At 47.8% G+C, this 26,088-nt stretch overlaps 1 protein-coding gene and 1 pseudogene across 1 annotated transcript; both read left to right on the top strand.

The window, feature by feature from the left end:
• Positions 1-827: 827 nt before the first annotated feature.
• On the top strand, positions 828-25,056 carry LOC144108848 (regucalcin-like). The gene is made up of 6 exons (XM_077642068.1): positions 828-892; positions 15,172-15,348; positions 16,000-16,194; positions 17,798-18,007; positions 20,075-20,221; positions 24,106-25,056. Exons 1-6 carry the CDS (start codon positions 865-867, stop codon positions 24,297-24,299), a joined length of 951 nt encoding a protein of 316 aa, XP_077498194.1. The 5' UTR covers positions 828-864; the 3' UTR covers positions 24,300-25,056.
• Positions 2,104-2,263, top strand: LOC144108953 (U2 spliceosomal RNA; annotated as a pseudogene).
• Positions 25,057-26,088: the final 1,032 nt, after the last annotated feature.

A 26,088-nucleotide genomic window follows, 5' to 3' on the forward strand; every position in this document is an offset into this window, starting at 1 on the left:
AACTTCCTTATGTCGGCTACCTTGCGCTTATTTATTAACTTTGATAGCTCCGTTAGTTCTATTCTATAGGTAGGGTTAGACGCCCTCATGCTTTAGCGCTTCTTAATCAGATCTTTCGTCACCTGAAATATCTTCCCGGTATCCTTTCGAGCTGTCCTACCGCCTACTTCTAGTGCCCATTCCGTAATTATTGATGTCAGATTATCGTGCATTGAATGAACATCAAGATCGTCTTCCTCAGTTAAAGCCGAATATCTGTTTTGCAGCGCTATTCTAAACTCCTGTGCTTTGCCTCTTACGGCTAACTCGCTAATGGTCTTCTTCTTCACTAGCTTCTTCCGTTCCCTCTTCAAGTCTAAGCTAATTCTAGACCTTACCATTCTGTGGTCACTACAACGCACCTTTCCGAGGACGGCCACATCATGAATGATGCCAGGTTTAGCGCATAGTATGAAGTCGATTTCATTTTTAGTTTCACCATTGGGGCTCTTCCAGGTCCACTTCCTGTTTTCTCGTTTGCGGAAGAAGGTATTCATGATCCGTAAATTAGTCGCAAACCTTAAACTTTAATTTCATGTATCCTGCACAGCCGCAGAGAAAGAAGTGAACAGGAATACCTACATCGCGGTTTGAAGCAGCGTTTGGAACGACTTTAAACGAGGTCACGTGTGTGTGCGTGCTTTCGCTTACAGCTTTCAGTAGGTACCAACTCTAGACGCAGATGTTTAACGAACATCTGGCCGTCGCCGCTACACTGTGGCGCAGTTAGCTCACTGTTAATAGCTAATGATGGCACTGGTGCATTGGAGACGCACATGCATGGTAGAGGTAACGACGCGAGCGAAGAATGATGGAGTAAGCTGCATGACGCCAGTTGGGCCGATAGCTGCTTGTAAGTCTTCCCTCATTCCACATCTTTGTGCCTCAATCTCCTCAACGCTATGGTGATAGCTTGAAGGACCGCAATGACCGATAAGTGTCAGTCAAGGTAAATAAATTGGCAAATTGGTTTTTGGGGAAAGGAAATGGCGTAGTATCTGTCTCACATCTAGATGGACACCTGAACCACGCCCTAAGAGAAGGAACAAAAGAGGGACTAAGAGAAGAAAGGAAAAAAGAGGTGCCGTAGTGGAGGACACCGGAATAATTTCGACACCCTGAAGATCATTAACGTGCACTGACATTGCACACCACGCGGGCGCCTTATAGCGTTTCGCCTCCATCGAACTGCTGCCGCCGCGGTCGGGTTCGAACCCGGGTTCTCCGGATCAGTAGCCGAGCGCCCTATCCACTGAACCACCGCGGCGGGTAAGGTCCATCTGTTGGTTTGGGGACAAATGAAGGGCCCGCTTGTTTTCTGCTGTACGTCTAGTCTATGCCCTGCTTGCTGTACTAAAAAAAAATAAAAAAAAACAGCTAGAAGCTTGTAAAAACCGTCAAGATCACAACGAGCGTTGTTTTCCTGTTTTTTGGCGACGTATTACATCATTACATAACATCCTCACATGAAGCAATTTCTTAAACGGAACTGAAAGGCGCACATATTCCTATACTGATTCTGCAACTTACCGCTCTTATCATAAGTTTATGGATCATAAGGTTCACTTGTGTAGGTGTTGCAGTGCTGATTGAATAGCAATCAAGCGCTGAAAACGCCCGGAGTCTGAGGAGGACGTTTTATTTACACTTCAAAGCATCGAATTGCATTGGCGACGATAATTACATCAAACGAGCCACCTTCAATGCTGAGTGCTTAGAACGCTTGAAAACGACGTTACCTGTTGCTTCTCTCGAAGAAAAATTCTGAATAAGTATAAGACTTCACAAAGCTACCCTCTGCCGGTAGTTTAGGCGGGCGTGAACGAAACTCATCCGAAAGAAGCGCTCTCACGCTGGCCTCGATAGCGCAGTAAAGAAGCGCGAGCCATACTAGGTGAATGGACGGGATGGAGGGTGCAGTAACGACGACTTGTTCACTGTTAACTGTCATGGTGGGTGTTTGCCGTTGTGGTAATTGAAACAGGCGCTTTATGGGGGCTTTGGGAATATGCCACAACTGTTGCGACGTTATGGGGGCTTTGGGGATATGTCACAACTGTTGCGACGTCTTCGCACAAGTTGTGATTGTCCGGACCCCGTAGAGTATCTGTTACGGGTCCAATTGGACTTATTTTTGGAAATGTGGCGGAGAGTTTGAAGAATGCTTCACTCCCGCCACCGGTTGGCCCGGTATTGCACTACCTCCGGGATCGGCCTTGTCTTTAGCGCGTCTTTACTATCCTGTCTTTCTATCCCATCTTTCAACTCTCCTACTATCTGCACGTGGAGCGATTATGGCTCGGCTTGAGTCAGTGGGCAGGCCTGTGCACTTTCCTTTTCTTTCTTCCTGGCAACAACTTCTCTCTCTTCGCACAAGAAGGGGGGGGGGGGGGGGGTAAGCATGGGGACTTTTCCGTTTCGGCTGTCTTTGGGGCCGATGATGAGCAAAATGGTGTCGTAAGGAGGAACAAAATAAGATAACGTGCCGCGAGAATGCCGGCAGATTGGGCGGACAGTTCTACTGCACTGCATAAAAGCACAGATAATAACGAAGTTACTATTTCAGGATTACAGCAACTAGTAAATATTGTACCGTAAATAACGTAATATACTTAAATATTTTTGCACACAGTGTGAAACAGAATACTAGCTGGGCAGAAACGCATGTTCATGGTGTGAATCCTAAAGGTTAGTTTCTTATCACTGTAAGAAGTTATCCGTAGATGAACAACAAATTATAAAAATGCTAAGTGTTTGCATTCTCTAATCGTAATAAAAAATGAGCACCTATAGCATCATATCACACAAAGTATCGTGTGTAATCTAGAAAACAATTTGATAATCTGTAAAAAAACACACCATACCGTCAGTAGCAGCCCAATTCGTCACCTTCGAAAATGACCATATCGCGGCAAATGTCCTAATCTCCTAACCGATGCTTTGCTTTCCTTTGCGCCCAGCCTGTTACCCTAACGGACCATCGGTTATCTCTTCTTCATTCTGCATGTTTTGCCCAATCCCGTTTCATCTTGGTTTCAGCTGGGATATCATTATTTCTAGTCCTCTTCGTTATGCCACTCTGCTTTAGTTTTGCCCCTTTCGACCACTCTCTGCGTTGTCAGGTCGCAGACGAGCAAGTGATGGCAATGCTAAGGCCAATCGTGAATTCCATGCGTGTGATGCTTTCCAGCATACACATACCAACTGCACAGAATGCACTGCAGATGCTGGATTTGTTGAATCCAGTGCTTGCAGCTGTCCAACAGCTGGCACAACGCATCCTCCAGCCTCATCCTTCCGAGAAGTCCGATGCTTACGTTGTCATCAACATTATCAGCCTCAACGGCAAGCAGCCTTTCTTGACACTGAAACGTCTGCGCTGCATTGTGATGTAGGGCCCTCTATCTGTTCCACTCATTTCGCAGCAGTCGGCAGCCCTCAAGGTGTGCAGGCTACAGATGCGGCGGCCTGTGACTTACAGTGCTTGTGTCATTACCTGTCGTGCTTGCTACGGGCCGCATTTCTCTACTTCTTATTCTTTTATGCCCCCATCAACCCTCTCCCCAGTGCAGGGTAGCGAACCGGAACATTTTACTGGTTAACCTCCCTGCCTTTCCTCTACCACTTCTCTCTCCCTCTTGCCCTCAATGTTATTTCAAGCCTTTTCGTTACCCTCCAAGTTCGCACCCAGTACTGAGTAGTGCCAAGTTCCAGCTGCTATACGGACTCATCTTGAGGTTCAGTACTAAGCTGCTGTTCATTACTTGAGAGTGCCTGCCAAGTGCACTCCGACTCCACCTTATTCTCCTGGTTACTTCATTTTCTGGCCTTGTTGTGCTGTCACTATTTGTCCCATACATGAATAAATATTTCTTGAATCACCGATTCATTCATTTTTTAGCAGAGAAGCTGCGTTAGGTCAGACTTCGCCAGGCAGGTAGGTAAAAAACTTATTCATGAACCAATCAGTCCATGACTTCTGGCGACCTTCTCCGCTCATTCCACCGGCCTCTATCTGTGAGGCCGGCTCTGAGCTAGAGACCGCGATCTCCCAACCGTCGCCAAGCGTGTTCGCAGAGAGGGGACTCTCGGTTTCCGGCTTCGGGAGAGCGACAACCACAGCCGGTATGCTCGCAGCTGCTGCAGTACATACCGCCGGCGTAGGGTCGACGTGGTGACCTTGGCAGTCGGGCCCTGGATACAGAGGCGGCAGCAGTCGTAGCTGCGCTGAAAATCCTGGAACACTCGTGGAGTCTCAATCTTCCAGCATCTTAGGTGAGGATCGTCCACTCTGCCGGCGGTTTATTGTTACAGGGTGCACTACTTGCGGGACTTAAGAAGGCCAAAGGTAAAGCACCACTTGCTAACCCTGTCCTTTTTAATGCGAAAACACTACTCCAGACGTACTAAACCCGGAAAGAATATAGCCTTGTCTTGTCTTGTGTGATCGGAGTAACTCGGGTAAGCTCGGTTTAGTTCGGATGAACGCCGCGTCCGCTGTAGCCGCCGAGTGGAGAGAGGACGATGAAGAAAGAGAAACGGGGTTGCGTGCACATGCAGATGCCAGAGCACACGCTTTCGTACGTCTACTAGGTTTAACTGCGTTAAAGCCCTACCACTTTTTTGCTTTGCAGATTGTTCTTCTTTCTCTTTTCGTGTGGCCTTTTTTTTCTCTTTAAAGTGTCATGGGACAATAGTTTGCCCAGCAAGGGTCCTCCTACTACTACAAAAATAAAGCCTCACAATTACCGCTTGGAACAGAGGTCTTGTGCAAATACTGTATAAGCACCAAATGGTTTGGTTTATGGGGGTTTAACGTCCCAAAGCGACTCAGAGACGCCGTAGTGAAGGGCTCCAGAAATTTCGACCATCTGGGGTTCTTTAACGTGCACTGGCATCGCACAGTACACGGGCCTCTAGAATTTCGCCTCCGTCGAAATTCGACCGCCGCGGCCGGGATCGAACCCGCATCTTTTCGGGCCAGCAGCCGAGCGCCGTAACCACTCAGCCACCGCGGCGGCCCTAAGCACCAAATGGATCCATGCAGTTTCGATTATAGCAATGGCTGTACTGAGGTCTACCTACAGCGCGGATGGCATTGCCATCGTAAAGCCGTACTCGTAACCTCCTTTGAATTGGCAGTAAAACTGTTTGTGCTGTCTGCACAAGCAGTTGTTTTCGCTAAAACAGAGGTGTAGATTGCATTAGTAGCAACGGATGCCCATCTGGCCTTTGTAGTGGAGTCACTTTCTCCCTATTTCTTGGCAAAGCAACGGTTTGGGACGGTCTGTTCTTGTCTTCTTCGCACGTTTTCTTCCACTATTAGGAAGAATCAACTATGGCCATTTACTTTTGCCACTGCCCACCTGGCGTTATCATCGCTCCTGCTACCCGTATTTGACGACTGATTCCTCTAAAAATGGACTGGCGCTCACAGAAGTTTTCGCAATAACGAAACCGCGAAAACTCTTAGGGATGCATTGTACAGGATCGAATAGGGAAGTGAGAACTACATACTTCGGATCATGGCTGAATGCTTAGACTTGCAAGCAATCAGTAGGCTTTATTTGTAATTTTCGTCTTCCGCAAACGTTTCCTGGCACCTGCCTATGCTGCCTGGTTTATCATCGTCACTGTGAGTTGTACAGCCGTTAACATTAGATGAAAAATAGGAATATGGTTGTAGAAGCACAAACCGAATTGAGAGGGAGAGGGGGGAACCTGAAACCGCTCACGTAGGTTTCAAGAAAACAACTGTTTTTAGTCTGAGAAATTGCGATCGTCTTCCATTCAACGACAAAAACGCTCAGTATAGGATTAAAGAACGGGTAGACTTTTTTTTATGGTCGGGGGAGAAGTGAGTGAAATGCCAGGGTGGAAGAGTACGTGCGTCTAGAAATTTCGACCACCTGGGGTTCTTTAACGTGCACTGACATCGCACAGTGCACGGGCCTCTAGAATTTTGCCTGCATCGAAATGTGATTGCCGCGGTTGGGATCGAACCCGCGTATTTCGGGCCAGCAGCCGAGCACCATAACCACTGTGCCACTGTGACCCCGTAGAATATCTGTTACGGGTCCAATTGGACTTACTTTTGGAAATATGGCGGACAGTTTGAAGGTTGCTTCACTTCCGCCACCGGTTGGCCCGGTATTGCACTACCTCCGGGATCGGCCTTGTCTTTAGCGCGTCTTTACTATCCTGTCTTTCTATCCTATCTTTCAACTCTCCTACTATCTGCACGTGGTAGCGATCGTGGCTCGGCTAGAGCCAGTGAGCAGGCCTGTGCACTTTCCTTTTCTTTAATCCTGGCAACAGACAGACAGACAGACAGACAGACAGACAGACAGACAGACAGACAGACAGACAGACAGACAGACAGACAGACAGACAGACAGACAGACAGACAGACAGACGGATGGACGGACGGACGGACGGACGGACGGACGGACGGACGGACGGACGGACAGACAGACGGACAGACGGACAGCCAGACGGACAGACGGACAGACAGACGGACAGACGGACAGACAGGCGGACAGACGGACAGACAGACGGACAGACGGACAGACGGACAGACAGACAGACAGACGGACGGACGTGCAGCAGTTGTCAATTTAAGAATGTTTTCCGGCAAAACGAGCATCTTTAAGCTGGTCGAACTTATTTAACAGATTGAACGATTTAACATTACATGCTTGGATAATGTTTATTATCCTATCATATAATGTTAGGGGACAATCTAGCATATAACGTCCCCTCTACCCCCTCCCCCTCAGGCGTCCCATCTACGTTATCCAGAGATCGATATCTAGCTCGGTCCTGTGCTATCCGGAACCACTGAACCCAGGAAAATGTCATTTACGCCTTTTTCTCAGCCACCTCTGGCCAAGCTTTCTTCCGCCTTGAATCCATTATTTTACCCTAAATAAAAAAAAACTACTACCCTTATTGTGAGTTGCACATAACAGAATCGTTGGTTGAATAATGTTTTCCTTTCAGTGTTTTCCCTTATGGTATCAGATAGATGGAAGTGTGACATTGCGAAATGAAACGAATAAGCCGAGTGCCGTAAATGTACAAAGCCGCAGGCGCCTACTACTTACTAGGACGCCATGCTGTGTGGTAGAGTACATGTTCACGGAGAAAAATGGCGCCACTAACAGCTTTCCAACGCAATTCTTCCCAATGGTGGCCTTCAGTTTTTAAAAGGATTGAATCGTATTCGAAAACGATCGCTTAGCTTTTCTGGGAATAATCAAGTCAAGTCAAGCCAAGTTTACTTCTTTTCACATGCGCATAAAGACACAGAAGCCTGGACCAAAAGCTGCTGAACAAAGCTTGACAGGCTCCTGACCTCAGACATTAACGGTACATTCCAATCCCCCAGAGACTCAGAAGGCGGGGGCCATATGCTTTCCCTCGAATGCGGGCTGCCGTAACTTTATTGGAGTCGGAGAGCTTGAACGTTTCCGGTGTTTTCACTGCTGTGTCGTGTTAGAGAAGAACCGACCGGTGGGGAACAGGCTTATTGGCGATGGCTTGTTGGTACGGACTTGCACATAACATGAAGACACCTGCTGCTTCCTTTGAGAAGCTCTTTATGCCATTGTGATGGCGCTGAGGTGCTGACGAGTGTGGGCCCCTGCAGGTTACAATATCCAACATTTTTCCCTATTTTAAATCACTACAGAGCGATAATTGATACCCATACATTTCGCGGGTCCTAGTGGATCGCCGTAGGGGAACTAGTCTTACCGGCTGTTGTGGGGAAGTCGGTTCGCTTAATCTCCCCTCTTCTGATGACACCGTCTGCTGAACGGACGTGCCTGCATCTAATCTACCCTCAGTCGGTGAAATAGTTGGTGAGTCGGTACTGCGTCGTTTTGGGTATCTTCGTTCTCAGACTGGCATTTTCGACCGGGCAACCCTAGACGATTCCACTTCGCATCTTATGTGATCCGCATGGCAAAACCTATGAACCCCGCCTATGTGTACCAGGAACCTAACTTCTGACACCTTCTTTAAATTTTCCTAGGCTATACCAGTTAACCTTTTTTTTTGCGAACGGTTCGGACGTATACATCTTCGACTTACGTAAACTCGCCGATGTTTTTTTTTTTTTCACTTCCGTTTTTCCCACCTTCATCATGAATGGTTCGAGCATTGACATTAGGGTTCGAACTTTTCGTCCGAGAAACAATTCGCAAGGCGCTGATTCTATGAATGACTGAGGCGTCGTTCTGTATGAAAACAGCAAATTATCAACGAGGTGCTGTAACCACCTGCTTCGGCCGGCTGTCTCATGTTCGAGCTGCAATTCCAAGATCCCCCTCTTTCTTGCCTGCACAAGCCTTTCTACGGCACCGTAAGACAGAGGGGGGGGGGGGGGGGTTATATGGCGGCGTGATAAATGACTTTACACAATTTTGCTGCCAGAAGCGTTGAAATTCACTGGATCTAATTTTATTTACTTACACATACTGTCGTCTTGTGCAGCAAGACATAAAAGCAGTGGGTACATATAAATACAAACAGGTTCCAACTGTAGTCACGCACAAAAGAAAAAATAATAAATCGGCAACACATTCAGCACATATGACTGGCAAATTCAGCATGTGGCAGCGCACGAAGTGAGGAATCTTGTGAGTTCCATACTTCTATAGTTTGGATGAAAAAATACAATTTAAAAGAATACATTGAGAATTCTAGCAGTATTGTATTTAATATGCTACTGCGTCGAGTGCGTGGTGCAGAAGGGTTTGTGAAATTACCTGAGGCTTGCGGGGATGTGAAACCAATGACAATCTTACGAAAAAGAATGATGCGGTCACGCATGCGCCTGTCCGCAAGGGAAGGCAGTCATAAGATGGCAGCATGAGCTGAAGGAGAGAAACTGCTGTCATAACGCCGATATATAAATCTGATTGCTTTTCTTTGAAGAGACTGAAGTTTTTTTTTCACATCACATGATAGGGTGACCAAACAGCGCACGCTGTTTGGTCACCCTATCATGTGTGTTTGGTCAAACCCTAAGTGTTTGGTCAAGAATTGGTCTTATTAGGCATTTATATGCGGTAAGCTCGCACTCTTTGGGGGCAAGTTTCAGACTACGCTTCAGAAAGCCAAGTTTCCTATGTGCTTTGGAGCAAATTAGGTCAATATGCCTATGCCACTTTAGATTAGGTGTGAATGTTACTCCCAAATACTTTAATTATTTTACTTGCGATAGGTTGTTAGATCCGTTTTGTAGCGATAGCTACATTACGGTAGCATTTCGAGCCACGTGGTTGGTCGCGTAGTGCGGAGCAGCTGCCGGCGATGCGACACCGGAGCTGATCACGTGATTCGTCACCTGGTTGGTCGCGTGACCAGCCATGTGGCGTGGAGCAGCTGCTGCTGCCGGCAGCGCGGCACGCCGGCGTAACCGAGCTGCAACAGATGTGCGCATGCGCCGTGTCAAGTGGGACGAAGATGAAGGAACGCCCAGCGGAACGGAGCGGCGAAAGACTGACTTTGCAAATCAACTGAGCAAGTTCCACTCGGCCAGCTGTAGCTGTCGCGTCACTCGAGATTTAACCAGAGCTAAACCACGAGGGTATTGTTTCGAGCTGATTGTTTTAACATTGCTGAAAAGAGGACAGCGCAAACACAGGACGAAGAGAGGAACGTACGTGCGTGATATACGTTCCTCTTTTCGTCCTGTGTTTGCGCCGTTCCCTTTTCAGCTAAACCATCGCCAATTTTTTTGTAAGTGCACTTAGATGGTTCGTTTTTGTTCGTAAATGTCATGACAACGATTTTCTTGAAATTAATGAACATTTGCCATGGAAGAAAATTCCCATGGGCCATTGTCTGTCACCACAACACTGGGTAGGCCATACGCCGCAAAAGTGCTCCTTGCCGCCTCCACCACGGCCAACGCTCATGTAGCGAGCATTTCTCTTATCTCGAGCCATTTCGAGTACGCGTCTGCTATCAGCGGTAATGATTGGCCTTCTACATCCGCAAGATCCAAATGAACCCTTTTCCAAGTATTTGAAGCTATTAGCAACGGTTTAATTGGTACTGATTCCGCAAAATTCCGTACACTTTGACAAACCTCACATGTTCGTGCCATGTATTCTAAATCTATATTGAGGTTTGGCCACCAAATCAAACTTCGGGCCAGCACTTTAAGTTTCGTCATTCCTGGGTGGTCTTTGTGCATTAAGAACAGAACTCTTAAAGAGACAGAATGCATTAAAGACAGAACAACCATTCTTTAGCGGCTGCTCGTGTCGCCCATTAAAATAAGGCCGATGCTGCTCTCCTGTTTCCTGTGGCCAAGCACGCCACGCCATGCCTGCTAGTACTCTCAGAACCTCATCCTTGCTTGTTTCTTCAGCCACTTCTTGGGCTGTAAAGAGAACCTCTGATAGTGGTTAAAAAACTTATTTCTTGTTCGTCCTTCGCAGTTGTTTTCAACGGAAGCCTTGAGTAACCGCCTGCGTGGCCTCCTTGTTGGCCCTTCTTGTGCTTGATGACGTACTGATAACAAGCCAATAAATTGTCCCTTCGCTGCACTCTTGCCATCACAACTTTCCTACAGTGTCTCCTCGGAACGAGAACCTGCGTCAGTGGCTGATGGTCAGTCATTATTTCGAACTGCCGACCGAGTGAGTACTTATACAACTTTTTAATGCCAGAGGAAACGGCCAAAGCTTGGCGCTTGACGACTATTGTGGAACAGGTTTATTGGAGGCGACTTGTCGGTTCACACACATGATATGAAGACGCCGGCTCCCTGCAGTTGGGTAGGCTATTAGTATCGCTGTGGTGGCGCTGAAGTGCAGACGAGCCTGGCCCCTGCTTATTACACTATGCAACACTTCGTTTCTGAATCAAAATGATTCACCCATGTTTCATCTTGGATGATGAACTTAGGCAAAAAAATTCCCCGAGTGGGGCGGAAAAGCTTAAAGTGAGAAAAATCAACCATCATTCGTTCTTGTTTTTATCCCGTTTGTCGCTTTTCACTGCGCCGTCCTTGTGAAAATTTGCCTGGCGTGCGGCTTGGAGTGGAAAGCGACGTGTAAAGCTCTACGTGACAGCTAACATTTCTTTTCCGACGCAAGGTAACTCAGTTGTCTTGAGTAACCTAGTCGTGGAAACGGGCGACATCATTTTCATTGTCGCATTCTTCGGACGACCGGAACGGTGTAGATCTGTGGTACACTTCCGTTAACTTTTTGACGCAACCACCCATGTCTTCACCACTGCGCTCTTCGTCGCAGTCTCGCAGTGATGCCTGCATGTCCAAGTAGGTCTCCGTCGGCTCTACTTCTTTCAAAAGCAGGAAACAATTACGGCACGATTCGGCACCCGCTAAACGCTGCAGCTTGTGCTCGCCGCTCTCCCTGTCGCTTGCCATAATGCAGACAAGTTTCGCAGCATGAATAAAACGCACACACAAGACAATGTATTTAAACGTCGTATTTAAATGTATTTAAACGTCCAGCTTTTTCAAATAAGATCATTTGGAAGTGCAGCATAGTCCTGTCTTGTTTGTTCCTTGTCTTCTGTGTGCGTTTTATTCAAGCTGCGAAACTTGTCTGCATTATGAATAGCAACCAACTAGCCCAAACCACCGTGTTACTGTCGCTTGCATTGCCATAAAAAGGACAGCACGATATATCTACGGGATGGACTTTTGGGTTTAAACCGAAAAAAAACGATAAAAGTACGTCAAATTCAGGTTCAGCAGTTAAGCTACGTTTTCACCGAAAAAGTCGGTATTCTTGGCATTTTAGGCATAGCTAGCTAGCTGCTAAATGCCAGTTACACTCAGTCAAAGCTGAAAATTAATTACGTAGAAAAGCCAAGAGGTGTGATTCAAAGGTGGAATCGATGCATATGCAGCGCAGCATCGCGATTTGATGTATTTGTCCGCTACAGTCCGCGCCTCTGCAGAGAGGGAAGCACCACTAGCTAAGCACTGTTTGTCCACTATCGTTGCTCGCTCGGTTATGTAGGTTTCTCAACTGCATGTAAGGCATTGACAAGATACAGTGCAGCGGCGTCTCAGACAAGTGTCATCATCCGGCTACCGCGACAAATAAGCTCTAGTTCCGTTCCGTCGCTGCCATAAACACGCAGATCACATCATGTCCCGCCCTCTCGCTCAATCTAGCGTGACAACCCAACGATAAGAAGTCATCCTAGCTCTTAGAAAGGAACCTCCACTTGCATTTTTGTCTGTCGGCTGTCCCCGTGGGATTACAATGTTACTTAGTAATCCATTCGTTGATAATAATATTCGCGAAAAAAAACCGCAACTTCTATTCTAACGAAAATACCGAAAAAAGTCAGCTGGATTCCCAAAGAATAAAAACCAAAAAGTCCAAGCTTTAGTCATACCCGGTTCTAACGTGGCGCGGGGCATAAACAATAATTGTCCCTCTGTAGAAAAAAAAATTATGTCGTTCCTCTGTGGCTAATTAGCATGACGGAGCAAAACATTTAATTCAATCTTCGCATACGGGAACTGCCACGCCGAGAGACAGATGAAAAAATGTGTATATATTGGGCACCGAGCCACCCGGTCCTCGCACTTGTGTGCCCCGAAACAGCCCTCACATCGGCGGTGAAGGTACCGCCTATTTATCACCGCACAGTAGGAGTAGGAGTTCTGGTGGTGTTTTGTTGTAAGGACTGGAATTTAAGAAGTGCAGAGGTGAAACTTCTCTGCGTTCTCGCTTGACTGGCCGCTGGCTCATGGTAATCAGCTAGCCTCTTCTGCTGCGGAGTTGTCCGATTAAGTGCCTCATCACCCGCTGTGTACAGCTCTGTTTTCGACTGAGAACAGCACCGATTCAACTGTGACGGCTGTCAAAGTTGACTTCCCGTCAGTTCAAGTTACACTTGAACATAAAACGCAACCCGATTAGAAGCAGTCGTACCTCTGAAGTCAGCTTTAATTGGTGGATGAAATACTCGCTGCCATAACTGCTGACGTGACTGCAATTATGTTCATGACAACTGCTAGCTGCATTTATGAGTCAGTTATCCGGACAAGCTTTCAACGCGAATGCCTTATCTCCGATACTGGTACCTTGCAGAAGGCATCAATTGTATGTCACTTGCATTGTTATCTTCTACAGCGCTATAGCTGTATTAGCATAGCTTTTCCAGTTTCTCATTGGCATCGTCATTGCCCTCTTCGTACTGTTCCAATGACCCCAACGGGAGCGAGAAGATTTCTTCCTAACCTGTTACTCTACCTTGGAATCCACCTTCCGACGATGGCTATCTTGTGTAACCGGATTCGAAACGGAGGCCTATCCCTCCCTCACCTCCCAACTCCCCTCGGCCAATCATTCATTCACGAGCCATTTCGGCTGTTTGTGTTTGCTCAACAGGAGTTCAGCGGCAGGGGCAGTGGAAGTCCTGCTTGGAGTCATCACTGCGTTAGCCTTCTTATGCGATAGAATAGAAGCCTCAGTGGAGCGCGAAACCGGCGACCTCTGTCGTCACACCTGGTAGAAAGGCTCACCTTCCTCCTGCCAACCATTCTCCCCTGTACCCTTTGTTCCTCTCTTCCCTCCCCCTTCAACTTTTCCGCTTGTAGGAGAGAAGGTAGAGACGCCGTACGAAGGACTCAGCTCATATAAAATCGACTGAGGCGGATGCAGCAGAAATTAATGCAAGAAGTGATCAGACTCAGAATAGAATTAGAATTGGAATGGAAGCAGAATTAGAATAGAATCAAGAGTCGAAAAAACAAGAGTGGAATGCTCAAACATTTCCTCCGCAACTATCCAACTAATCGCCCCTAAATAGCAGGGGGTGGCAGAAAGTTAGGCGGGCGGATGAGATTAAGAAGTTTGCGGAGATAGAGTGGCCGGAGCTGGCACAGGACAGGGTTAATTGGAGATATATCGGAGAGGCCCTTGCTCTGCAGTGGGAATAGTCAGGCTGATGATGATGATGATTAAATTTCTCGATAACCAGCTAGCTCTGATCATTCGTCGGAGCCTGAATGAGTGTCTACAATTTTTATATTTCCGACTTGCGTCCACTCTTAATAGCCGCCTGGCGCAAGGCCTTATCATTGTCTGTTGCACAGCTTGGGGCGACTTCCACTGCGGCTGATTGTGCGATGCGCCTGCTTTGTTCGCGAACGATCGCGATGACGCATGGCTATTTCCACGGAGAACAAGGTGCGGCTCACGAAAGCGCATGTCGGTGACACTGAAGGCTGTTTGTGATGTTTAAAGGGATACAGAGCACACATGTTGGACACCTGGCACAGGACAGCTTGAACAATCGTGCCGACAGGTTGAATAAAGTTGGGCTCCGTGTATCGGTTCTGGCTGAGACGCTGTTGCAGAATTTCGCGCCAAAACAATAGCCGCACCATGGAAGTGAGACTAGAGGTGCTCCCTTACTTTGGTGGGATCGGCCCCAATTTGAAGAATCGGTACGGTGTGCCAGTGGTTTTCTCAGCCCCGTTCGAGTTGGCCTTAGTGTCATGCACGGGAGCGAAGTGCCTTGCCCCTCCATTTGGGAAGCGCGCCTTCGGCGCAGTGTGCAAAATCCTCCTAACCGTTTGTGAAGTGTACATCGGCCAAAATGGCCGTTGCGTCATCGGACGCTAACGAGCAACTCCCTCGGCAAGCACATGCGGGACATTAAACATTAGCTGGGTTATACACCGTCCATCCTTGGCACATAAGAATGTTGGCATGCGCACCACGCGTCTAGAAATCTTTTTTTTCCCTCACTCAGTTGAACAATGGAACCGCCTTCCTCCTTTGACTGATGAATGTACTAACGTTAATACATTCGAGCATTCTTTACAAACTCATTTTTCATAACCCTCTCATCCTTAGGCAGGACTGCTGCCTGCAGTATTTGGAAATAAAAAAAAATAAAGTTGCAGACAAGCTTACCTACGACTGTAATTAACCAACGGCTCTATCGAAGGGATTGCGGATCTTATTTAGCTTCATTATAGCGATGTTCAACTGCATTTGCGTTTCGAGATTTGGAGGACGTGTACCCTTCAGTGGCGCAGCCAGGCTATGAAGACCATGAATACGCGCAGTTTAGTTGGTAAGCATGCGTCCTTTTCTGACCGCACGAGCACAGGGCAGTCCGAAGCCTCCGAGATGAAAGTGGAAGTGGCCAGCACCCGCAAGAATCTTCTGGGAGAAGGACCCCACTGGGACGGCCGCAGCTCTACGCTCCTCCACGTAGACTGCCTTGGGAGGGAGCTGGTGCGATACGACCCCGAGCTCCGCACAGAGACAGAAGTCATCAAGTTGGGTAAGTCATCCCTACGGTGCACTCTGTCACGCATGACGGGCACGATTGTTTGAGATCAGGCAGTATTCATCGGGCGTTTAAATTTTTGGTTCAGGCACGGGATACGAGGTCGTTCTCTACACTACATTCATAGGTCCATGACAGTCCTCATACCCCTCCTGGCGCAGCGGTTAAGCGATGCGCCACTGACCTGCGATGGCAGCTGGTCTCAGTGGTGGGTCTTGTGCGGCCCAGGTTGTCCTTACCTAGCGACCAATCATTAATATAACTGCTGCCCGCCATGGTGGGCAGTTTGCTCACTACTCGGTTGGTAGGTGATGACGCCGAGAGGTCACGTGACCTAGGTGGCCCACCAGCCTCCTAGGTTGCTCTCTGGGAACCAGCCGCCAGGGGCATGCCCGTGATGCCAGATGCATGCCCGTGAGACATACCCGGGGCCTATAACACTGTCGCGTTAATATTGATCCTGGCAGACTAGTACTCTATGGATTTGGTTTGCATAAATGTGGTAGGCTATGAAGAGTCGTTCCCTAAATGCCTGCCACCACGGTTACCAAGCATGTGGAGGTAGTGCGCATGGCAGCGTGGCTGCTGCTTTCACTTCAGTGCCAGTATATCGACTCTATGATGCACACATCTACGTCCTCACAGAGGGCGATGTGGGCAACGCCATCCCATACGCCGAGGACAACGACCTGGTAGCGCTGTGCATGGAGCGAGGCGTCTACCGGCTGGACCTCAACACGCGAGAGAAGCAGCTGCTGGTCGAAGTGCAGGACCCCGAATCCACGGTGAGGACTCGCTTCAACGATGGCAAGTGCGACGCCTTGGGACGCCTGTGGGCCGGTGAGTGACGCTCTCCACTCGCTTCAGCTTGACCCTCGTCACTTAACACGGAGTTTTAGAGCGCGGCTGTTAGGCGCTCGTCCCTGAATACCGTGTCGTAGTCGGCGTCGGCGTAACCGGTTTTCCAAGTAGAGCAGCGAAATGCCACCTGGCAGGTGACAGGTGGCTGGAAGCAGCAGAGCGAAATGCCACCTGGCAGGTGACAGGTGCCGGGAAGCAGCAGAGCGAAATGCCACCTGCCACGACGATAGCGGAGGAGGGGACGACTGGAAGGTGGCTGCCCCGGGAATGTTCCGCAGGGTGGATAGCAGAGTAACACGCCACCTGTCAGCGGTGGCAGGTGGCGTGGGAAGAGTTGCGCTCGAATCCCGTGTTACCGACTCTCGTAATCATCTGTCAATTTTTTGGTGCAGTGAGCCACGCCGGAGACGTCGGTGATTCCAAAGGGAGGCGTTCGATCTCTCTGGATTGCCATTTGTAGCTCTGTCGAGACAAAGCAGGTTTTATAACATAGACTAATTAGGGCCCTTCGTTTTCAGGCAAAAGCCGATTTTACCCGACTCTTACACCCGAACATATTTACTGAAAATAGGATTGAACCCGATTTCTACTCGACAGTCCACCTTCTGGGGTGCGTACACCAGATGTGAAGACGCCACGCGAAAATTACTAGATATCTTTAGTATATTCCTGAGGGGCGGTTTCGGACAAATTGTGATATTCAGTCGGTTTTAAATTTTGGTATTCATGTCTAGATATAATCTGAAAATGTTATCAAAAATAACGTTTAAGAAGCGAGAGGCCGAAACACAGGCACTGAGCAACCATCTTATTGGCATCACTGTCTCAAGGGCTATTCCCGCTAACGCCGTACTGCCCCATGGTTTTGGCGCTTTCCAATAGGCCTCTTTGAGGCTCAGTGCACGGCCTCGGAGTGTACAAGGCAGGAGGAAGTGGTATGCGGAAGATAGGTAATGCACGGAACGAAGTAGTTGCAGTAGGTGGGGAGAAAAAAATTGTAATTGGATAAACAGATTTGTTTGTCACAACCTGATATTTCTACCCCCTTTATGAAATGATTAAAATATAGGGCATTTTATGTAAAGTAAAAAAAAGCGATTTCTTATAGTAAATTGTCTTTTGCTGAAAAAAAAGACTGGAAAAAATCCGAAAGGCGTTAATTTTTGGCTAACCCGACCTGTGCTCGAATTTCACCGCAAAAGATATCGCCCAATTTTCACCTCCGGAATTCCAAAGAAAAACAATACTCTACAACGAAGATTCTTACGTTTAGCATGTGGTGATGCAATGTCCCAGAGCTAGGCGTGGGCTACGAGAGACGCCGTAGTGGAGGGCTTTCGTATTAATTCCACCCATCAGCGGTTTTGGCGCGCATTTTCTCAGATCCGAGCAACCACCTAGCCTTGCACTGTGTGGTTAGCGTTTGTGGGGCTCCAATACATCGCTGATTGCGGAGACAATCTCCGCTGAAAATTTCCCGAGGATGGTTTTCACCACGCATTTGGGGATCCCACTGTTTACGTACCCAGCCATTTTGAGCGACGTTAGCATGCATCTGTAAGCTGCTTCTCTGCATGTGCAGGGTCCATGCCCTCGACAGGAGTGCAGAACCTGATACCCGGGAAGAACAACTTTTGGTCTTACTCTAAAGGACAGCTGAGGCACAAGCTAGACGGGGTGTCCATCTCCAACGGAATCACCTGGACGGCTGACAACAGGACCATGTTCTACGACGACTCGGTGCCCAGGCAGATCTACGTCTTCGATTTTGACCTCGACGCGGGAGAAATAGGTGAGTGCACCGACGAGGAACCTTGAGGTCGTCGTTCCGCACGAGACATCGCCAGTAGCAGGCGTTGGAGCTCAGTGATCAATTTGGCTACTGAGAGGTCATTGAGGCCGAAACAGTACATTCTTTATCTGAGGGCTTTACGCGAGCCTTCGACAGGAGTGATAAGTTCGGGAGAGTTACCTGTAGGTGGAATCACTATAAATTCGAAGAACTTGCTTAAACTCTAGCACGCAGCTGTTTTACGGCATATCGGACATGATGTGCCTCTGGCTAATGGTTTCTGTTGTTTTATGAAAACAAATACTCTACTTCGGTACTGAACTGTGCAAGCGGTCATAACGACAACCTTTTTTCTTGTAACTCTAAGAGAAGTGCTTTACTTTTTCGCGGATGTGGCAGAGTTATCGAGGACGAAACGCTTCTGGCTGGGGTTTGCAGACGTGGAACGAATTATAAAGCGAATGCTTCACTACGCTAGGTGAAGCAGTCGTCGCGTATGCCGGAGGATGACCTTGAACGACCTTCAGCCCGACCACGTTAGCCGTGTGTGACCATATGTGGTACAGTTATGGTGCCGAACCCTCGACCCATGACCTTGACTCATACGTTTAGTTGACCTTTGACCTCTGACCTTGAGTTGACTTCTTACCTTTGGCATTGGGTGACCTTTGTATTGACCTTTGACCTTACGAACACCCGATGGGGTGATGTGAACCCACGTGATTCTGAAAATATCCCAAGGGGATGTCGCAAGACCATGCGATATCGTGGTCGTGTGTCGTGTGGTCGTGTGGTTATATTAGAACGGTTGTCGCGAGCGTGTAACGGAGCTGCCGTGGACGAGCCTCAGACGCTCAGCAAGCGTGCTTGCTTTTCGCTGAATTCCAGGGTTAGCCATGTTAAGCCACTGCCAATTTTTTTCATGGCATGTACACCAGGCTGGGAATTGGTGGAGCACGATCTGGTTATACGTATGGTTCACTCTAACCTAAAATAAATGACACAATTGCGGAGATGCTACATGCCTTCGATTTTACTGCATTTCAAAATGTATGCTTGAATGGCGCTCCGGCTCTGTGCGCCTTGCCTATGCCCACCAGTACTGACTCCGAGAACATCGTTATGAAGTCTATTATGGCACGGACTGAACGAAAATTCGAGCATAAACCTCCCCAATTCGTGTCACGAAGCGTAGCAGTCTGATAACAATAAAATTAAAGAAATTTGGCAGTGCCTCAGAATAAATTTTAAGAATACAAAAAAACTATCTCTATCCCTTCAGCCCTCTGCGTGGCAAAAGGTCGGGCCAACGAGTCGATTTAAACGAAAATGGGATGGAAGAGCGATAAAATTTTAAAAAATTCTACGTTTGTCCGTGTGAAGCTCGAGCGAAGCCGATCACTTCGCTGGTCTTTGAAGGAGCGAAAAACTAATCTACATTAGAAAAGACACGCTACAACGCATGGGTTTTCTTTATGTATAGAAACCCGCGTCATGAAACTGCATATTTAAAAGCCAAAGCCAGAAACAGAACTGTGCAACAAAGGCAACATTGTTAAAAAAACTACAGAAAATGCGAACACGGGGCGCCCTTATCAGTGTTTTCCAAAACAATGAATTCGAAAAGAATAGAATGAAGAAATGCGCCTATAGTTGTCAGTGTACACACGGTCGCTCATATCCGCTGTCCCAAAGGACACTCCGTTTCCGCTCGAAGTTATACTGAACACACGTGGTGTTTAGCAGTCCAACCTTCACACACACACACACACACACACAAAGAAAACGGCAGTCTGAAATCGCCCAAATAAAAGCCTGGATTACACGGGAATACATCAAATGCTACCTGTAGTGGCATGCATATGAGACCTATTAGTAAAACATGTGGCTCGAATTGCAGATTAGGCGTGCATTTGCTCCAGAGAGACCCAGGACGTCATTACAACGATTTTTTTTTTCACAACGAATATCGTCAGCGTCCAAGCCACAGGAGTGCGACCTTAATAGCAGTCTTAACACTGCTTAATAGCACTTCAAGTCGACATTTTCTTTCCTGTGTAAACGCAGGGAACCGCCGAGTTCTGGTGGACTTCAATAAGACGCCCGGCTACATGGAGCTGGGCTGTCCAGACGGCATGACCATGGACGTGAACGACAAACTCTGGGTGGCGTGCTTCGAAGGCTACGCCGTGTTACAGATTGACCCGGAGACAGGTTGGACCGCTGTGCTTTCGCAGACTGTGCTTTAGCAGCCGTAGTGGCACAAAGACTAACTCCTTGCTGGATTTCCTTCCTGCGTTTAGGCAAGGTTTGGCTTATTATCAGCTCATATGCAAGTCAGTTCTGCCTGTAAAGAAAAATTGCCCAGCAATAAATGAGTGCCCAGGGTTGCACAGCAGTGGTGACAATATTTCAAGCGTTCATTTAGGCGCCTGGGACTGTTAGCTGGACCTACAGTGGCAGGTTTAGTAATAACTAGGTTGAATATAGTATTATCAGGTAGTGGAAATTCGCTGTGGGCCCGGAGGGTTGTTTATGTATCCCTGGTACGTCATATTTTGTTACACTGAGAGGATCTGCTCTGATGAAAATGAACGCGAGTCGCCTCCACTGCAAAAAAAAAAAAACGTACCACCTTGCTGGTCGTCGAGATGTAAGCACAAAATTCATTACAAGTAAGGCGTATAGCGCCTTCTATAAGACTTCTCACATATGGCGGTAGCCGCACTCTGGTATCAGCCCGGTTTATTGCTTGCTGAACGTGTCCCAGTCTTCACCCGTTTCTGTTCTTCGAGCAGGCAGAGCTGATTGGCTTCCTCGCCAGATTCGCGGCCTCACGATCCTGCGTCATCAGCCGCCTCTGTCAACTGGGCAGCACACTTGTTATATATGCCGCTTGTAGTGCATTACGCTTCGCTTCATTGAGCCTTATCTCTCTCATACGTTTTTATCAGTTGCTGCTAGCTGAGGTGCAAATGCCGGAACTATAGTCCGTTTCATACATCAGGTGCTACGCTCTCAAAGCTAGCGTTCTTGTTTGCGCTGCCTGCATCCGCGAACCAAAAGTAGTGCGTTCCTTGCGGTGAGCGAAACATAGCAAAATGCTTTTCCTGTAGGCTTACCCCATGACACATTTGTCATGAACTTGACTGACTGAATGCACTCTCATTGCTGACGGCATACTGTCGCTTTCTCAAGCATTAGACCACTCGGCCACAGAGCAAGCGCGGAGTAACATGCCTCCCTTTATTTTATCACGCGGACTACTTCCGTGCCTTTCACAGCGCTGCACTTGATGTATAAATCGGAGTATAGAGTTTCAAAAACCTGGTTTAAACTTTCGAAAAATTTTCTCTCATCCTTTCGCCGCGTACTGCCACAATCACATCACACAGTATCGAAATTGTACCCTGAATGCGGCTGGGCAGCACACTTGTTATATATGCCGCTTGTAGTGCATTACGCTTCGCTTCATTGAGCCTTATCTCTCTCATACGTGTTTATCAGTTGCTGCTAGCTGAGGTGCAAATGCCGGAACTATAGTCCGTTTCATACATCAGGTGCTACGCTCTCAAAGCTAGCGTTCTTGTTTGCGCTGCCTGCATCCGCGAACAAAAAGTAGTGCGTTCCTTGCGGTGAGCGAAACATAGCAAAATGCTTTTCCTGTAGGCTTACCCCATGACACATTTGTCATGAACTTGACTGACTGAATGCACTCTCATTGCTGACGGCATACTGTCGCTTTCTCAAGCATTAGACCACTCGGCCACAGAGCAAGCGCGGAGTAACATGCCTCCCTTTATTTTATCACGCGGACTACTTCCGTGCCTTTCACAGCGCTGCACTTGATGTATAAATCGGAGTATAGAGTTTCAAAAACCTGGTTTAAACTTTCGAAAAATTTTCTCTCATCCTTTCACCGCGTACTGCCACAATCACATCACACAGTATCGAAATTGTACCCTGAATGCGGCTCCGGTGTACATGAGCATCATAATACAGGAGTAGGTTCTGTATTTTGGTACATAGCTCCGCACTGAGTGTTGACCTAGTTGCTGCGAATTCACTTCGAGGGCAGGCAGCACGAGAGAGCAAGGATTATGCGAGGAAACGCCAGCTGTTTTCACGTTTGGCCTTTATATCTTTGTTCTGTCACGCTGCCTATATTTGCTCGCAGGTGGCGGCGCGCATGCGCGAAGCCAGGACATGAAGTCACTGCTAACATGCCACTCATATAACCCTTTACTACACTGTTGCCCTGCTTCCCCGCACAAAGAATGAAATTACAAACAAGAGCAGTAACTGGCTGCTTACGAGGGTCATAAATTCTCAATTTATGGCCGGTTTTCTACGTTTAAAAACTTCGTTTATTGGAGCAACGGTGAAGAGAAGATATCAGATTAACATGCCACGCTGCTGCTAGTGACGCAGCCCAGGTTTATAGGCATTAAAATACGAAAGCTTCCTTGTTTATCTATTCCTTAGTGTGTTATCGTTTGTTAGCGAATTTTTCTCCTGCCTGTCACTTTTGACGCGATGTATGCCGTATATTAGTTGATTTTGTATGCTGCGCGTTTCTGTCATCAAAATGCGACCACCAACGGGACCCGTATATAATCGAACACAGGGGCTCAATTTCAGCACCAGGAACACCATTCATGGACCTGACCGCGTCGAGTTTCGCCCCTCGGTGATTCGCCTGTAAGAAAATTACAGTGACGCTCTGCGAGCCCGCAAAGCTGCCGTGAGTGTATACAGCACATGTAGCAGAGAATCGGACAATGGTGACCGGGTTTTGTTCGTAACAGCGTGAGCACGTGCAGAGGAAACATAATAACCAACGGCAGAGGAAATCCGGGAACAGGACATTAAATGCCTGTGGACGTTGCTTTGGGTCATTCACACGTGTGGTATTTTCAAGCGCGAGTTAGAAGGAAGGCAGGAAGGAAAAGGGGTACGATTTACACGCCAAAGTGAGCGCACCTGCATGAGGCCTCGGGATATATATAGCAGACAAGGTAAGGGAAATGAGGGACTCCTTTTTGACGAACATATGAAAGGAGCCAACAGTCACCGAAACCAAGGTACATAGGGGAATGTTTAATTTTTTTGCAATGTGTGGTGCTAATCAGTGGGGTATACTTACATATTATCTATCGCTTAAAGAAAATTACTTATAAAGCAGCAGAAAAAACCACCATGCCGCCGGTGGGATCTGAACCCACGACCTCCGAATATCGCGTCCGGTGCTCTTACCAACTGAGCTACGGCGACGGCTGTTAAACCTGCTGCTCTCGTGGGTATTTATGTTTACTGGGTGTAAGTGAACCTTGAGAGTGTTCACCAGCGCCACCCTCGTCCATAGCGGCAGACGTAGCACGTCCTGTATTACCGCGAGTGTGACGTGGAACGTGGAACGTGGAACGTCGCACAGTTGCCGCCCTCGCCGTTAGATGACGTTATATATATATATATATATATATATATATATATATATATATATATATATATATATATATATATATATATATATATACGTGCGATAGCTCACCTTACAACAAAGCCTGTCGCGTGGGCGCTAGACGACAGGGATTGCGTTGGAAATGGCGCTCTTTTACTCTGTCTACCTTGTACAGCGATTGAAACATTTCGAGGGGGCGCAGAGCTGGCGGGCCCTTGGCCTCCACTCATGAGCAGCACTTCGAGCTCTGACACAATTGTGCATTCCTAAGAACAACGGCCTATGCCATATCCAGATGCATATTTGTGGGCGAGAAACGTCCGGAGACCATAATAGACATCGGCCTCCGTTTCTGCTGTTGTTTTCAAATAGGAAATGGCACATACAGCGGCAGATTGGAAAACGCTCGGGCAGTGGCGCCCTAATGCCAACGCCATTGGGCTCTCTACATGGCTATCGATAATCTTCTATCGATAATCCTAGACCTTTCTTACACATAGCTGTTTTTTTTTTCGTAGGCGAACCGCAAATCAGCCCCTGGTTCACATCCACGTCATCGTCATGACCAGTCCCTTCGAGAGAGTAATGAGCCTTAACCTTTTCTCTTTGCTTCTTTTTTTTCTCTTTACCGATGTAGCCAAGATCCTGACCAAGATCAGTTTTCCGAACAAGTACCCGACATCGTGCTGTTTCGGCGGCAAGAACTACGACACGCTGTACGTCACTTCCGGCAGCTTCCGGCCGGACGCCACGAAACCTGAAGACGGCCTGCTGTTCAAAGTGACAGAACTGGGAGTTAAGGGCAAACCTGCGTACGAGTTCGGAGGCTGATACGCTCGCTTCCGGTCGTGAATGCGGCCAGTGGATGCACCACCACGCTTTCCTCCATGGAGCTCTTCCCTCCCACAAATTTGGCGTCTTTTCCGGTTGTTGCCATGACAACTTTCTCGTTGGCAGCCCTGGAACAGGCAGGTCTACCGGCTTGAGTTGAAGTACAATATACGGGTTTAAAATAGTTAGTCAATAAATTCGTCATTCATCATGCCAAAGAAGGGCAATAGCAGAATAACATTTTATTCTTCACGCCACCAAATAGAGAAAGACAGATATACGAGGATTTCATAGGCTGATTTGAGGGTCTGCACACCCTTTGGTGTAAACGCATCTCATTCGTTAACGAAATCCGCAGGCATACTGCTTCACTGTCGCATCTACAGATTGATTCACTTCGCTTCATTTTATTCACCTTAAATACCCCCTTCAGGGGTTATCACGTAAGAGGTGGATTAATATTTTCCTCAAAAACAAATACAAGTCATTGCTTTGAAATATAAGAGGTTAATGCATCTAGCCTCTTCGGTGGTTCAGTGGTTATGGCGCCTGGCTGCTGACCCCAAAGACACGGGTTCCATCCCGGCCGCGGCGGTCGAATTTCGATGGAGGCGAAATTCTAGATGCCCGTGTGCTGTGCAATGTCAGTACACGTTACAGAACCTCAGGTGGTTGAAATTTCCGGATCCCTTCACTACGTCCCTCATAGCCTGAGTTGGTTTGGGACGCTAAGCCCTTATGAACTATGAGTCCGGTTAATTCATCTAAAGATACATATGGGCACGTGGTGGAAGCTACATAGGTTGGAAGGGCATTCCAGTCCACAACAGTTCCGAGAAAAAAGGAACCTAAAAAAGTTGCAGTACTGGACACCGGGCGGCTAATCTGAAACGGATGGGCTAGGCGGTCGAATATGCGGGTTGGATGAGCAATGTGGGGGTTGCAACCGTAGCGGCGGCATGCGGGAGGTGCGGGGTTCAATCCCCAGTGCCGCCGGGTACCCACCGGTGATACAATGAGTGCAAGCTTTCCCCTGGCCTGGTGCTTGGCTTATGAGGTGTGAAATGCTTGGGAATTGGGTCTTTGAACACACCTTGATAATCGACAAATACCTTGTGCCATGGTGCTCTTTGGCCATAGAGGCCCTTGCGCCATAAAAATTCATCATCAGTGTTGGGGGTTGATTTAGAGAGCTGTAGAAAAACTTATGCAGCAAACAGAGGCTGGCTGGCAGAGGCGGCGGGCTGCGAGGCTTTCAAAACCGGCATTCGTCTTCAGAGCTGTAACGCTTGTGGTATATGAATATGCAGAGTGAACGGAATGAATGGCGCGGTTTTGAACTGATTCGAGAGCATTTGTTAGGTATACCTGGTATGGGTTCCAGATGAGACTGGCGTACTGAAGTTTGGGTATTACGAGGCTTTTATAAACCAAAAGCTTCACGTGTTGCGGCGCGTGAAGGTGACGTTACATGAATCCTAGAGATCTGTTAGCAGATGATATAACTGTGGTGACGTGTGTTCGCCAAGAAAGATGGGCGCAGGGGGTGATACCAAGATACGTAAACCTGTTCAAAAGAGAAATGCTGAGAAGTGAAGAAGAGAATGCTGTGATGATGATGTATTTTTATGACGCAAAGGCACCTAAGGTCAAACAGCTCATGACACAAGGTTGTTTCTTCTACTCAAAGTGTGGTCAAATACCCATTTCCCAAGCGTTTCACCCTAAAGAAGCCGAACATCCGGCCAGGGGGAAAGCTTGTACCTATTGTTTCACCGGTGGGTACCCG

This window comes from Amblyomma americanum, chromosome 10, assembly GCF_052857255.1.
Source record: "Amblyomma americanum isolate KBUSLIRL-KWMA chromosome 10, ASM5285725v1, whole genome shotgun sequence".
Classification (NCBI taxonomy): Eukaryota; Metazoa; Arthropoda; class Arachnida; order Ixodida; family Ixodidae; genus Amblyomma; species Amblyomma americanum.